Here is a 14,820-nt window from a genome sequence, read left to right as displayed (position 1 = left end):
CTCTGACACATCCGCAGTTGCCAGCTGCTTCTTTTCACCTGACAGCCGGGAGCTTTACCGCCAGGACATAAAACACGTGGGAGGATCACGCTATTCCCACCAGTTCCCTTCCGCCCCGACCAGGCGCCCCGACCGACCAGAGGAGGCGCTATTACAGCAACCAGGACACATACCCCCAATCTGGCCTCCCACCCGCAGACAAAGATGGGAAAAGTGCACACATTCTTTACTTGAGTAGAAGTACAGTTACTTGTGTAAAAAAAAAAGACTGGTAAAGTACTGATTCAGCTTGTTTACTCAAAAGTAAACAATTACAGGCTCTGAAATGTAGAAGTAGAATTTGAAAAGTAAAAAGTATTCCTACCAGCTGTTTCTGTGCAAAGCTAACTGGAACACATTTTCATTATGCTCAATTTTAAGGTGGGGCCTCTGGAGACAATGAACACAGACACACAGCTCTCGAATTATATAGGTGTAGGGTTGGCTACAGGTGGTGTATGCTGATGGTATTTAATCTCTGGTCCTGGATTTGTTTGAAACGCAGTCACTGAAGAACTAAATCTATGAAATGAAAATAAATAAACCGAGAGTCCGTCAAGTCAGTTTTGGTGCAGCACGAAGTCCTTCATCACTTGTGTTAGTGGTAGGGAGTGGACTTGGTTCAGGCGATGTGTGCCCAGCGCTTGGCGGATCCGGATCCGACACACATGCGCCAGACTGCGAGGACATCTCTTGGCCTCCAGAAAGACCCTGAGAGCCTTGGGATCCGCCTTCATCTCCAGGTGTGCCTGCTTCCAGGTCACCAGGGCTGGGTTGGCGCCGTGGTCCAGGAGCAGCTGGACAAATTCCGCATCGCACCTGCACTCCAGCATATCATGCAGCAAGCAAGAAGCCACATGACAGGTCAGAACGCCAGCGGCCTGGAACAGCAGGCGGAAGCACTCCAGGTGGTGGCTGATGGCACTGATGTAGAGAGGAGACATGGCAAAGACGATTCCGCTGTTGGGGTCGGCCCCGGCTTCCAGGAGGATCCGGACACAGTCCAGGTGACCGTTGAGCACGGCCCAGAAGAGAGGCGAGTAGTTGTTCTTATCAGCTAGGTCTACCTGGGCTCCCTGGTTGATCAGGTAGGCCACACAGGCAGCGTGACCCTGGGAGGCTGCGCACCCCAGGGGGGTGAACGTATACAGGTGGTGTATGCTGAAGGTAACTAATCTCCTCACTGAGTTGATCCACCTTCTGAAGCGGTCTTCCTGCAGCAAGGTCCGCAGTTTGTCCAGGTCTCCTGCATAGGCAGCATCGTGGAGCTGCATGTCGTCATGCTCTGCTTGCCAAGTCCAAATGGCTCTTAATACAAAACTGTTGAACATTGTGACATCATCAGTGATGTCATAAATCACTGATGATGTCACTGTTTAGAATGTCCATCAGCGATCTGAGACGCAGTGTACACACACATAGTCGATGTGTTTGTACGCTGTGTCTCAAATAGAAGGCATTATGAAGGGACTACTGAAGTGTGTGTCGGACATTATGACATCATGACATTATGACATCATCATTATGTTGATGAAACAACAGTTGCTCGAGTGACATCACTGATGACATCACTCACTATCTCTTGAGTTACATCACTCATGAAATCACTATAAAAATAAAAAAAACTCTCGTAACGGGACAAGCCCCGTCTTTTATTGTCACACGAACACCACAACACATGCATGCGGCCACAACACACTCATGCTGACGGTGGCCGGTGAAAAGTGTCCTCTGCATTTAACCCATCCAGGCATGTCCTTTCCTCCGGGGGGCAGGCCAGGAGCAGTGGTCGCTTTCTTGTACAGCGCCCGGGGACCAACTTCGGATGTTGTCGTCACTGGTCGGATGACGATGACGATCTGATCTTCTGCATGTTTTTAGTGGGGGGGTTATATGCGGAGGAACCCCCTGGGGGAGCACGGGGAGAACATGCAACCTCCACACAGAGAGAAAGGCCCTTACGACGAGATACCCCACCTGGGCAGTAGGCACTGAAGATATGGGGGGGAACACAACCACAGCGCCCACAGTGTCCCAGGCGAGAATCGAACTCAGGACCTTCTGACTGTGAGGCGACAGCTCTACCACTGAGCCACCGTGCCTAAATCATCAGTGCTATAGCGTCACGGTGTCCTGCATCGCACACCTCTTCGCCTGTTTCGTCACGTCCGGGTCAGAGGTCTCTCGACGTGGTTTCCGGTACTTTAGCATGCATTTCAGATGGTGGATCGCCGCTTTGTGAAAGTGGAACTAATTTATACATCTATATGTGTCAATATGTGGAATTTCATATGAATATGTGCATGGTAACATGTCAAATTACTTTAGGAAAGTGACTTTGATGACAGAAAGCCATAAGACGTGCTTGGGCGACGAGAGTTACTGATCTTTAAAGTTGCTAGCTTGCTAGCTAGCTAACGCTAGCTTTGTCTAAAACACAACAAGGCCAGCAGGTGGCAATAATGCAGCAAAATGGGACTCAGCGACCACTACAAGCCACTCTTTGTTGACTATTACTGGCTTGCTAACCACTGGCTTGCTAACCAGCAGAGCCGCAGAGTAAGCTGTGCGTAACAGGACAAGAGCAGCTTCCAGTTGAGACGCCAGCGGTAGCGTCCGTTCCCCGACTCTGGTAAATCAAAGACACAACTAAAATAAATTATTTCAACGGTATGTTGCTAGAAAGAAGTTCGACTTAACGTTTTCGCCGTTAAACTACACGGAAACATGACATGATCATTGTAGCAGTGTTTGAAGCACAATTTTAACAGAAGTTTTGTAAAAATATTGTGCGATGCAGGACACGCTTCCGTTAGTATAATAGTACAAGTATACTTCCAGGTTCCTGAGAGGAAAAGTCTATGGGACATGGGGGTTTCGCTTAAATGCACGACTATCTCACTGTATACTGCTTGGACAATGCCGGTAAAGGCCCCCTGCCTTTATCTTGGCTATGTGGGGGGGATGTGGCAAATGAGCTCAACTTAAAAAAAAGTGGTGTATCCCTTTAACACAATGGTGATTGAGCCCATCGCCCATTGATGAAAGCCCTTGCCTCTCTTTGTATTGCAACATTAATAAACTTGTGTCTATGGTGACACTTCCTGCCCCAAACTAAAAAAACAGAAATATATCACAAGCGGCGCACAGTTCTTGACGGGTTTCGCATCACCCAGGACCCGCCAGAGAGGGAAGGCGCAGCCGAAGCAAGTTGCTGTTGTTTCCGCGCTATTATGATCCCACTGGAGATTTGGGCAGAACACACCCTGCGCCCGCCTACGCAGCAGTCAAGCGCCAGGATTGGCCAGGACCGAGCCTTTTGTTCCCTTTTGACAGCTCAAATCTCCCACACACACACACACACACACATCGCCCAGCCGTCCACATGTCATAGTGATCTCCAGTGGGATCCATGAGCACCGCTGACCAACTTCTTCTTTTGAGATGTGTGCGTGGTTGGCATCCAAGCGTTGCATTACTGCCCCCACTGGCCAACTTCAATGTATTAAGAAGAAAAAGAAAGAACGCCATCCCGTCACATATGCGCCACTGTGTGGATCTCATCTGCAATTACTGCTCATAGGTGTTGTCAGAGACAAGAAAACTGAAATCTTCCGTATTATCACTTTAAGTACAGTAACAAAGTATTTGTATTTAGTTACATCTCTGCCCGCAGATGGCCAATCGTGCCTCGTATGGGCGCCCAACCAAGCCGGAGGTAACACGGGGGCGCGAACCTGCGACCCTCGTGTTGGTAGATAGAATCTACTGCTACACTACCCGGATGCCCGCCATATGTGCCTTTTACCACAATATTTGACTCCTCTAATGTAAAAGCCACTCCCTCTCTTTTCATCTGAACTAACCAGCATGATGTGGAGCAGAGGAGCAGAATAGTGATGCGTTCTCTGCTTGTCAGTCTCAGTGGTGATTAGACTGACATGCTGAGAAGCCCCGTCAGTGGTAATTGGAAGGTGAGGCAGAGGGGTGTGAGGAGGGGGAGGAGAGGGGAAGAGGTAGAGGAGGTGCTGAGCAAGGTGGGGGCAATATGGAGAAGTCAGGGATAGGTGTATAGTTTATCCTAATTCTTCAATTGATGTAAATCTCTTTGAAATACAGGGGTTCCCAATTTCTTTTGGCTTGTGACCCTACTTTGACGTCACAAAAATCTAGGGACCCGACACATTCAAATTAAATTAAATTAAATTAAATTAAATTCAATTAAATTCAATTCAATTCAATTCAATTCAATTCAATTCAATTCAATTCAATTCAATTACCACTGATCGCCATAGGTGTCACCCAAGAGAACAAAACTGAATGCTGACAGTGGAGGGACATGCAGTAAGACAGTGGAGGGACATGCAGTAAGACAGTGGAGGGACATGCAGTGGGACAGTGGAGGGACATGCAGTAAGACAGTGGAGGGACATGCAGTAAGACTGGGATTCAGCACGTGAATTACATGTATGGCTCCTGGGGATTCAACACGTGAATTACATATATGACTCCTGGGGATTCAACACGTGAATTACATATATGACTCCTGGGGATTCAGCACGTGAATTACATGTATGACTCCTGGGGATTCAACATGTGAATTACATGTATGACTCCTGGGGATTCAACATGTGAATTACATGTATGACTCCTGGGGATTCAACACGTGAATTACATGACTCCTGGGGATTCAACACGTGAATTACATGTATGACTCCTGGGGATTCAACACGTGAATTACATGTATGACTCCTGGGGATTCAACATGTGAATTACATGTATGACTCCTGGGGATTCAACATGTGAATTACATGTATGACTCCTGGGGATTCAACATGTGAATTACATGTATGACTCCTGGGGATTCAACATGTGAATTACATGTATGACTCCTGGGGATTCAACATGTGAATTACATGTATGACTCCTGGGGATTCAACATGTGAATTACATGTATGACTCCTGGGGATTCAACATGTGAATTACATGTATGACTCCTGGGGATTCAACATGTGAATTACATGTATGACTCCTGGGGATTCAACATGTGAATGCATGTATGACTCATGGGGATTCAACACGTGAATTACATGTATGACTCCTGGGGATTCAACATGTGAATTACATGTATGACTCCTGGGGATTCAACATGTGAATTACATGTATGACTCCTGGGGATTCAACACGTGAATTACATGTATGACTCCTGGGGATTCAACACGTGAATTACATGTATGACTCCTGGGGATTCAACATGTGAATTACATGTATGACTCCTGGGGATTCAACACGTGAATTACATATATGACTCCTGGGATTCAACACGTTTGCATTTCAACACACTTTGAACATATAACACACTCATGGGAACATCCCCTAGACACAGAAGAAGGTCACGCAGACTGCCAGCAAGACAGAAAGGCAAAACTGATGAAAGGAAGGCTTGAACAAGGCTTGAACACACGCACACACTTGGGAACACACTCTCACACACACACACACACACACGCACACTCACACGCACATGCACACACACACGCACACACACACACACGCGCGCACACGCACACGCACACGCACACACACACACACACACACACACACACACACACACACACACACACAACACACACTCATGTAAACACTGATGCACGTACACTGTCAGACTGCTGGATAAGTTCATCCTATACTTAACTGGCTGACAAGCTCCACTAGGCAAACTTTCAAGATGCCCTCAAATTGAACCAAACTCCTGTGTGTGTGTGTGTGTGTGTGTGTGTGTGTGTGTGTGTGTGTGTGTGTGTGTGTGTGTGTGTGTGTGTGTGTGTGTGCACGCGCGCGTGCATGCATGTGTGTGTGCGCGTGTGTGCGTGCACGCGTGCCTGGATACGTTCCAGCCAGCATTATTGTGGACACAGCAGTTGCCTTGGGGTAAAAGCTGACAGTATTCTAGCAGCTTTAAAATATGCATGAAAAGGCAGCTGGATTTTTTTTTGTTAAGTTAGCTTGTTCCACCTTACTGTAACACGTGCAAAGTATATCAAATGTTATTTAAGCAGATCTAACGTTAAGATCTTTGTGAATTCCTTCTTGGCACTTCAAGGTGCATCCATGAACTCTAGTGAAGTTCAGCTCTACAGTACATCATCACATCTCCATTGTGATGATTTGATGCTAGAACATTGGTCTGATCAGGACAACATTAGGACAACAATAGCCTATTGGTACAATATTGGTTTTATGTCACAATATTGTCCTGATGTCAGAATAATGGTTGTCTGATTTCATGAACCTTTGGCTTAAAGGAACACTCCGCCGATTTTCAACCAGCTTTTTATCATTACATAATCCGTAGTATATCAGAAAACTGTAAACAGTTTTGCACACATTCATTCACTGGTCCACACCTGGTTGGAGTGTTCCTTTAAGTGATACTTCCAAAGCCCATTGGAGAAATACTTGGTCGTCAAGCTGAGGATTTTTTTTTCTTCATTCCTGAACAGTTGACATTTTGGAGATGTGGTTTGGAGGTTGTCAGTCTGATATTAGAAAAAGAGATAGAATGTGGACCAACACTGGACAGGTGACTAATGAGATTTGTGTTAAAAGCTCCAACACTTCTCCTGACAAGGCAGTACACATGTCTCTTATCTCACCTGGATAAAAAGATGTTACCTGCCACCGTCACGTCTACTTAAAGGAATACACATACTGTGAAGTCACATCAGCAAAAGGCACAGAAATGTAGAAATGACTGGGGTCCCTCTCCCTCTCCAGTCCCCTTCTGCTTCAGTCTCCAAGCGGTGGATTGGTTCTTTACACTGAGACTTAAACAAGTGATTGATTACTTTAATTGGAAGTTGGGAGTCTACTGGGATCTGACAGAGAGCTAGAGTGCCCTCTGTTGGTCGTGGAGGACTCTGGCACTGACCCAGATACACTGGTGGCTGGAACCTCTTAGGAGACCCAGCCAGGCAGGGGCTCAATTTATGTTCTCAATTCTAAAACCAGCCTACTTATTCCAGTCTCTTGTTTGGATTGTGTAGCAGACTGATCAACTTTCTTGCACTCAACTCTACATCTGTATCTTTATACATAGCTGTATCTATCCACCTTATTTTTGGCAGCCATTTTGCCTTACATTAAGTATGGGTTCTATTTCCGGTGTAACCAATTTAGATAACCCCCCAGCCCCGACAAAAAAAGCGTCTATGAGGATTTTACCCTTTTACAGCAGAGCCATTCTGCTCTACAGCCGTGTCGTTCGGGTGGTGGGATAACGTAATGCATTGTGGGTAGTCGGCTACTACTGTGGCTAATGTTAGCGCCTAGCTAGCTATGTTACATGACAGTAAAACGCCACCAAATTGATTTAACTTTTAACCATTTCGAGTAACACACATTTCGAGTTTCCATACGGACCTCCAGCGTTGGTTAGTTGTTTATAACGTGACTATATTTATAACTTTTATAACGGACTCCAGCTTCCGGTTTATAATTCGGGTCTGCAGCCAGAGTATAACAAAGGAAATGGCAAGCGGCAACAATGAGTCACGTTAAACCGGACCTTGTACCCACGGTTCTTTTTTTACAGTGGGGCATTCAAAAATAAGGTGGATATCTATATCTATATCTATATCTGTATCTATATCTGTATCTGTACTGTATCTGTATCTGTATAGTTGTATCTATAAAGATACAGACATATCTTCTTACATCACAGTAGAATAGAATGCTTTAAAAATCCTCTGCTTGGCTTGGATTAGTAAGCTAATTCCGTGTGATGTAGCCTAGCTCAGCTATCTCCCATGTTATATTATTATTCGCAAGAGTAGGGGTGTAACCCCGGTGCCCTGGCTAAATTCCTAAACAGGCCTTCCTTCAATCATGGCCACCTAATCATCCCTCATTACCTAATTGGCACATTTAGTCCTCACCACCACCGTGATAGCTGATGTGTGGTGAGCGTTCTGGCGCAAACTGGCTGCCGTGCATCACCCAGGTGGGTGCTACACATCGGTGGTGGTGGATGAGTTGAGTTCCCTCCCCCTCCCTCCCCTGATATGTGGAGCGCTTTGAGTGTCTTGAAAGGCGCTATACAAATCCAATCAATTATTATTTTATGTAATGGTGCGGGATTTATAATAACAGTGTAATGAAGCTGGCTCTTATTTTTGTTATTACGCAGTAAATCCTTACTGCACTGAGCCAACATCTATCATCTTTATACTTCTACATAAAGATGTGCACCTATTAGATTAGCAATCATGTACTTTACTTTAGTCTGATCGGTAACACTGTCAACTCGTTTCAGGGATTTTTGTTTTATGGGGGGGGGGGGGGGGGGGGCAGGACAGTGTACAGGACAGGGTACAGGACAGCACACTGGCCAGCTGGTTGTGTCTGTCTTGCATTGTGGTTGTAAGCTGGTCATGTCCCTGGTTTACTGGGACTGTTTGATGTCTGCGCTGAGCTGTGGATGTCATCTGTAATCTGATGATTGGTCTGTTTTGTATTGTGTCAGTAAACTGCTGTTATCTGGGCTGCACTGTGGCTGCAGCCTGCTCTGTCTGTGCTGCACTGTGGCTTCAGCCTGCTCTGTCTGTGCTGTGCTGGGGATGGAAGCTGTTCAGGTGTGTGTGTGTCTGTGCTCTGTCTGTGCTGTGCTGGGGATGGAAGCTGTTCAGGTGTGTGTGTGTCTGTGCTCTGTCTGTGCTGTGCTGGGGATGGAAGCTGTTCAGGTGTGTGTGTGTGTCTGTGCTCTGTCTGTGCTGTGCTGGGGATGGAAGCTGTTCAGGTGTGTGTGTGTGTCTGTGCTCAGAGTCAGTGCCAGCAGGTGTTACGCATCTCACGCTCAGTGCCTTCCGTCTCACTAGGGGCTCAACAGCTACTCTCTCACTCTCTCTCTCTCTCTCTCTATTACACACAGACACACACACACACACACACACAGACACACACACAGACACACACGCACACGCAAGCACGCGCGCACGCACGCACACACACACACACACACACACACACACACACACACACACACACACACACACACCCTCCTTCAAATTGCCTTCCTTTGTGTTCATTGTCTCTGTCTCCACTCTAACTTTGGCACTTTCTGTTTCTCTATTATTTGTCTGTTTCTCTTATCTCTTTTTCTAGCTCTATCCTCTTCTGTATCTCTATCACCTCCCCTATCCATAAGCACATCTACCGCCCCTCCCTGCTCCCTCTCTCCTCTCCTCTGCCCGGCCCCTCCCCCCATCCTTCATCCCTACCTTCACTATCTATTCTATCTGTTCCTCTTACTTGTTCTTTGTCGACTCATATTGTCAGTGTCTTTGGGTCACTGAAAAGTGCTTTATAAGTTACATTAATTATTATTATGATTATTATGATTATTATTATGATTATTATTATGATTATTATCTATATCAATTCAACTCAAATAGCTCTGTTGACAAGAAGAAAAACATGTTGCCAAAACAGTTTACAGAAGATTCACATATAGGTGTCACATTCTATTATACTGATGCAGTTCATACAATAATGCAATACAATTTTATACAGTTTAATACAATTACTTAATACTAGGCATAGGGTACTAAGGTTAGGGGTGATGGACAGCTTGCCCGGTTGGTTTCCTGTGGACCCCTTGGGTGGGGTCCTACGCGTAATATCCCTCACAAGCACATAAGCACCGTTTGCGGCTGGTAGCACCACGTTAACAATGCCAAATGTCAATGATGTATGTTTTTTTTCCTTTTCTTTTCCTGTGTCTGAGCCTGTTTGTCTTGTTCGTTTATTGTTCTATTAAAAAATAGAAAAGAAAAATACTAGGCATAGGGTGTGAATGTTTGGGTATATCATGATTTGATGAGATTCCTATTGCTGGGGGCCAAGATTAGATTCAAAATTGATTTTCGATTCAAAAGGATTCACAATTCGAGATCAATTCTTGGTTCAGTACATATAGGGATTTTAGGATGTACTCCAGTTGTTAACAGGTGTCTGCTAAGAAAGACGGTGTAGCAAATTATGGCATGAAAGCAGACTAAAGTGTATAAGATGATGTCATTTTTATTTGAAAAGGTTCTTTCAACTGAACTGATTGCATTAATGTAAACACAGAACACAAAAAAGGCAAAGCTACGACAAAAGGTAACATTTATTCATGCTAATCTTGCACAAATAAAAACTTCTTCAGTTCTCAGTGACTTCAAGAAAAATAAGTATCAAAGTATCAAAAATAATAATAAGAATGCCAATTGTCTGTGTGTGTGTGAGCAGAATTGTGTTCGGCCACAGCTATGCCATTTTCAACCTTGCTGAATCTTTCAGGAAGTGTAAAGAGGACCCCTGAGGGTGACCTAAGAGAACCTGGATTTTTGAATTAGGCAATTAGGGCCGACTAAAGACATGTTCAGCACCATGGAGAGCTCCAGAGTGAGCGGAGTTCTATTCAGTGAAGTGCACTATGAAAACCGTCTGGGGAGAGAGAGGAGAGGCTGCATGCCAACTCTGTGAACAGGGATTCCGCTATGATACTAAACTTGTGGTCCGGGGGCCAGATGTGGTCTACGATAGAGTGCAGAGTGGCCCCCCGACCATTTTATAATTCACAATGAAAACTAACGTGAAATAAAGTTTGAATGAGCTCCAGCTAAATTGTCAAATACCGCCATCTGCTCGCCACCCAGGCACTTATCAGTACTTAACTAACTTAACCTAACTAAATTAACTTAACCTAACTATCCTGTTTGCACAAAATTGTCATACTAAACTAGCTGACACCCAAAAACCTACACTCTGCTACAGAAAAAAAAGTATATTGTTTGTTTATTAACTGGCCCCTGGCCTCCTATCATTTTACAAAAGTGGCCCCGGGGCAAAGCAAGTTGAGTATGCCTGCGCTATAGTACCATATAGTTTTGGGGATCTTATAGTGGTTGTGAGTCCCTCAGGCTGTGGGAGGCAGAGACATGCAGTATGTAGCTGCCAGAGGAGCTGTTTTCCCTGCACCCAGGAGGAGGCCTGCCAGCTTGTCCTCTGGTGCTCATGAGGATGGTTGGAACTTTTTTTGCCATTTCCCCATAGTGGATGTCTCTTATTGAAGAGAACTTCTCACAGTGCCTTTCTCTCTATCTGTCTCTTTCTCCACCTCTCTCTTTCTGACTGACTGACTGCCTGTGTCTGTTTTATACACACACCCAGCTCAGTCACACACACACGCACACACACACACACACACACACACACACACACACACACACACACACACACACACACACACACACACACACACACACACACACACACACACACACACGCACCTGCCTGTATAGGCTGGAGGGGGTTACACTCCATGCAGCTCTCCAATCTGCTCACTATCTCAGAGGTGCGGCAGAGAGAGAGAGAGAGACAGCACATAGATGATTCACCAAAACCACAGCCAAAGCTGACAAAATCAGAGAAATGAGTAACAACACGTCTTGCTGTCTTACACCTTAACAGAATGCAACCCAATGACAGGCAAACATAAGAAGGCGTAAGAAGCAACAGAAAACATTTCAAACGTACAGCCGCGGAATCAAACCAACACAGTCGATACGTTAATAGCCAGCCCACTCTCACAACTTCTCACTTCAATTTCAATTCAGTGACTTTAACGCCATGAACGCTGTAGCATGTAGCGTGAAGAATTGTGCCAAAGCAAAGTACAAATTGAAGTATTTGAACAACAATACACACACAAAACAGATCAATAACACATCACTTTCTAGTAAAGCTCTCTCTCTCTCTCTCTCTCTCTCTCTCTCTCTCTCAACATAGACACACACCCACACACCCACCATGCACAAACACACACACATGGTCGGACACGCGTCGGCGGCAGCTCTTACCGTGAAGGTGGGGATGGCGGTGACCAGGGAGTAGATGAGGAGCGGGGGGATCTTGCTGGTGTGGTCGGGGCCGGGGTAGGGCTTGGAGAAGCTCTTGTCGTAGCAGAAGAAGCCCTGGACGTGCACGGGGAACGTGTCCGTGTACTCAAAGTAGTACGCCAGCAGAACCGTCCCAGCCATGATCACCAGCTGGAAATAGAACATGATCCCTCCGTCAGGCGGCCAGAAGATGAGAGGAGAGGAGGGAGGGACGGAGGTGGAGGAGGAGGAGGAGGAGGAGGAGGAGGAGAGGAAGAGGGGAGAGTCAAGTCCCAGGTCCCCTCAGCCACGGCGAGAGGCATAGGAGAGACAGAGAGAGAGAGACAGAGAGAGAGAGAGAGTAAGAGAGACAGAGAGAGAGAGACAGAGAGAGAGAGAGAGTAAGAGAGAGAGAGACAGAGAGAGAGAGAGTAAGAGAGAGAGAGAGAGAGACAGAGAGAGAGAGAGAGTAAGAGAGACAGAGAAATCTACAGGAGGATTCTCTCATCAGGGGATGAAAACGGGAATGAAAACAGAAAAAAGAGGGTTCCGCGGTGCCACGAGCAGCAAAACCACAGAATGGCTGAGAGTGAAACAGGGAGCAAGAGAAAGAGAGAGCAGTAGAGCAAGAGAGAGAGAGATGGAGAGAGAGAGAGAGAGAGAGAGAGAGCAGTAGAGCAGGAGAGAGAGAGATGGAGAGAGAGACAGAGAGTGAGAGAGAGCGGTAGAGCAGGAGAGAGAGGGGGGAGGGAGAAGTGGGAGGGAGAGAAGGGGGAGCTGCCTTTATTCTGCTGGCACTCATGAATCTACTACAATTGAGCTGTGGGTGTATTTTTGGATACCGCGTGTGTACCGTGTGTGTGTGGTGTGGTGTGGTGTGGTATGTGTGTGTGTGTGTGTGTGTGTGTGTGGTATGTGTGTGTGTGTGTGGTGTGTGGTGTGTGTGTGTGTGTGTGTGTGTGTGTGTGTGTGTGTGTGTGTGTGTGTGTGTGTGTGTGTGTGTGTGTGTGTGTGTGTGGTGCGTGCGTGCGCGCATGTGCTTAGAAGAGAGTGAAAGCCATCATTAGTGTCTTTAAAAGTGTGTCAGCGCAGGCATTGGATAAGTGATTGGCTCCCACTGACTTTCAAGAACTTTTCATCGATTAAAAAATCCAACTCGTTTATGTAGCCTAACCGACTCAAAAATCTTCCAAACATTGCTCTCTAAATTAACTTGATAAAGAAACAAAAACGAAAAGCCCACTTATGGACGAAAGCCCATAAGGCTTCAGCTGCCCTGAGAAACACACCCACATCACCTGCCCCAAACAGCCAAAGGTGGGGCCGTTCCTGACATGCACACCAAGGGCTCTATCATTGCAAAGGCGGCAATTTTGCGTTAGCGCCCGTTTTGCGCCCGAATATCGAATTAGCAAAGGCCTAATTGTGGGCGTGTCGGCCCGCTGCGCTTGGCGTCACCTCGGGGCAAACCTCCATATAGGCGTGTTTATGCCCAAAATTATTCACAGGTGTGAGATCATGTCCATCCCCCTTCAAAGCCACAGCGTCACATCTGTGACAGCCTGGAGGATGAGACGCAGCTTCCAACACGCTGAGTGCAGGGTGCTTTTACTGAGACATAGGGCAAGGGGAATTACAGATAAGCAAGGCAGACTTGATACATGATAAGCAGGCCAATAGTTTCCTAAAGCACAATGCTACAAATGACAGTGAAAATAATCCATCTGGGGGAAGGCAATTCTGTGCAAGTGAAAAAAAAAAGGATGAACTAGTTTGGATTCAATATACAGTAGATAAACCATATTCCATTCACATCAAAGAGCTGCCACGCAGTTACGCAGTGAATATCCCCATGGTGTTATTATGTCCCAAAACGTGCGCTTTCTGTAATTAGACGTTTCGTTCATATAGGCTACATACACATGTAAAAATATGTGTTTCTTTAATAGGGTAGGGATGTGTGAGAATTTAATTCTAGCCTATTTCAATAGTCAAGTCAAGTCAAGTTTATTTGTATAGCACATTTCATACATAGAGGCAATTCAAAGTGCTTCACATAAAATGGTTGACAGGAAAAGAAAAGAAAAGAAGAGAATAAAATGGACATTTAAAAGCATCACAACAAAATAAAAAAATAAAATAAAAAGAGTATAAAAAGTGCATTAAGCAACTTCATTAAGCACATAAAATGGTTGACAGGAAAATAAACGAAAAGAAGAAATAAAATGGACATTTAAAAGCATCACAACAAAACTTAAAAAAAAAGAGTATAAAAAGTGCAATAAGCAACAGGCGCAGCAGTTGCAGAAAGAGCTAAAACTTATAGAGGACTCATTGGGTTTGCATAGTAGCTGTCAGCAGTTAAAAGCGACGGTAAACATAAAAGTCTTTAGTCTATTTTTAAAAGTAAGTAAGGTTGGGGCAGATCTGAGGTCTTCAGGCAATTTGTTCCAGCTAGCAGAAGCATAGTGGGTAAATGCAGCCTTCCCATGATTTGATTTGATCCTAGGGACAGTTAATAAGCTGGACCTTGTTGACCTAAGAGTTCTACACGGTTCGTAGCGTGGGAGCAATTCAGCTACTGTATGTATTTTGGGCCTAGGCCATTAAGTGATTTATAGACTAATAACAGTAATAACAGACTAATAACAGTACTAATAACAGTATAGCCTATATCAGAATTGTCCACTCTGGTTAATTAAGCTATTGACTGCGGTCACGCCATCCACGCTGTGGAGAAGCTGGTCTTGCATGCATGCAATTGCAGGGAAAGAGGTTACTGTACTGGCCGGCACACCTTTCTCAAAAGTAATCTACTGTTATACACCTCACACCACAGACCTGTATGTCGAGAATTATG

The 14,820-nt window shown here is 45.5% G+C and overlaps 1 protein-coding gene across 1 annotated transcript in view; it reads right to left on the bottom strand.

Annotated features, from left to right (window-relative positions):
- plppr2a (phospholipid phosphatase related 2a) overlaps positions 1-14,820 on the bottom strand; it is a gene marked incomplete at both ends in the record, with an annotated part of 74,693 nt that overhangs the window by 33,921 nt on the left and 25,952 nt on the right. Inside the window, one exon of the mRNA XM_083648873.1 lies at positions 11,943-12,131. Coding sequence (XP_083504999.1) covers positions 11,943-12,131 — 189 coding nt within the window. The remainder of the gene's footprint in view (positions 1-11,942; positions 12,132-14,820) is intronic.

This window comes from Poromitra crassiceps (assembly GCF_964638095.1).
Source record: "Poromitra crassiceps genome assembly, chromosome: 13".
Classification (NCBI taxonomy): domain Eukaryota; kingdom Metazoa; phylum Chordata; class Actinopteri; order Beryciformes; family Melamphaidae; genus Poromitra; species Poromitra crassiceps.
Note: the sequence above shows the minus strand (reverse complement) of the source record. Positions and strands in the feature narration are given on the sequence as shown.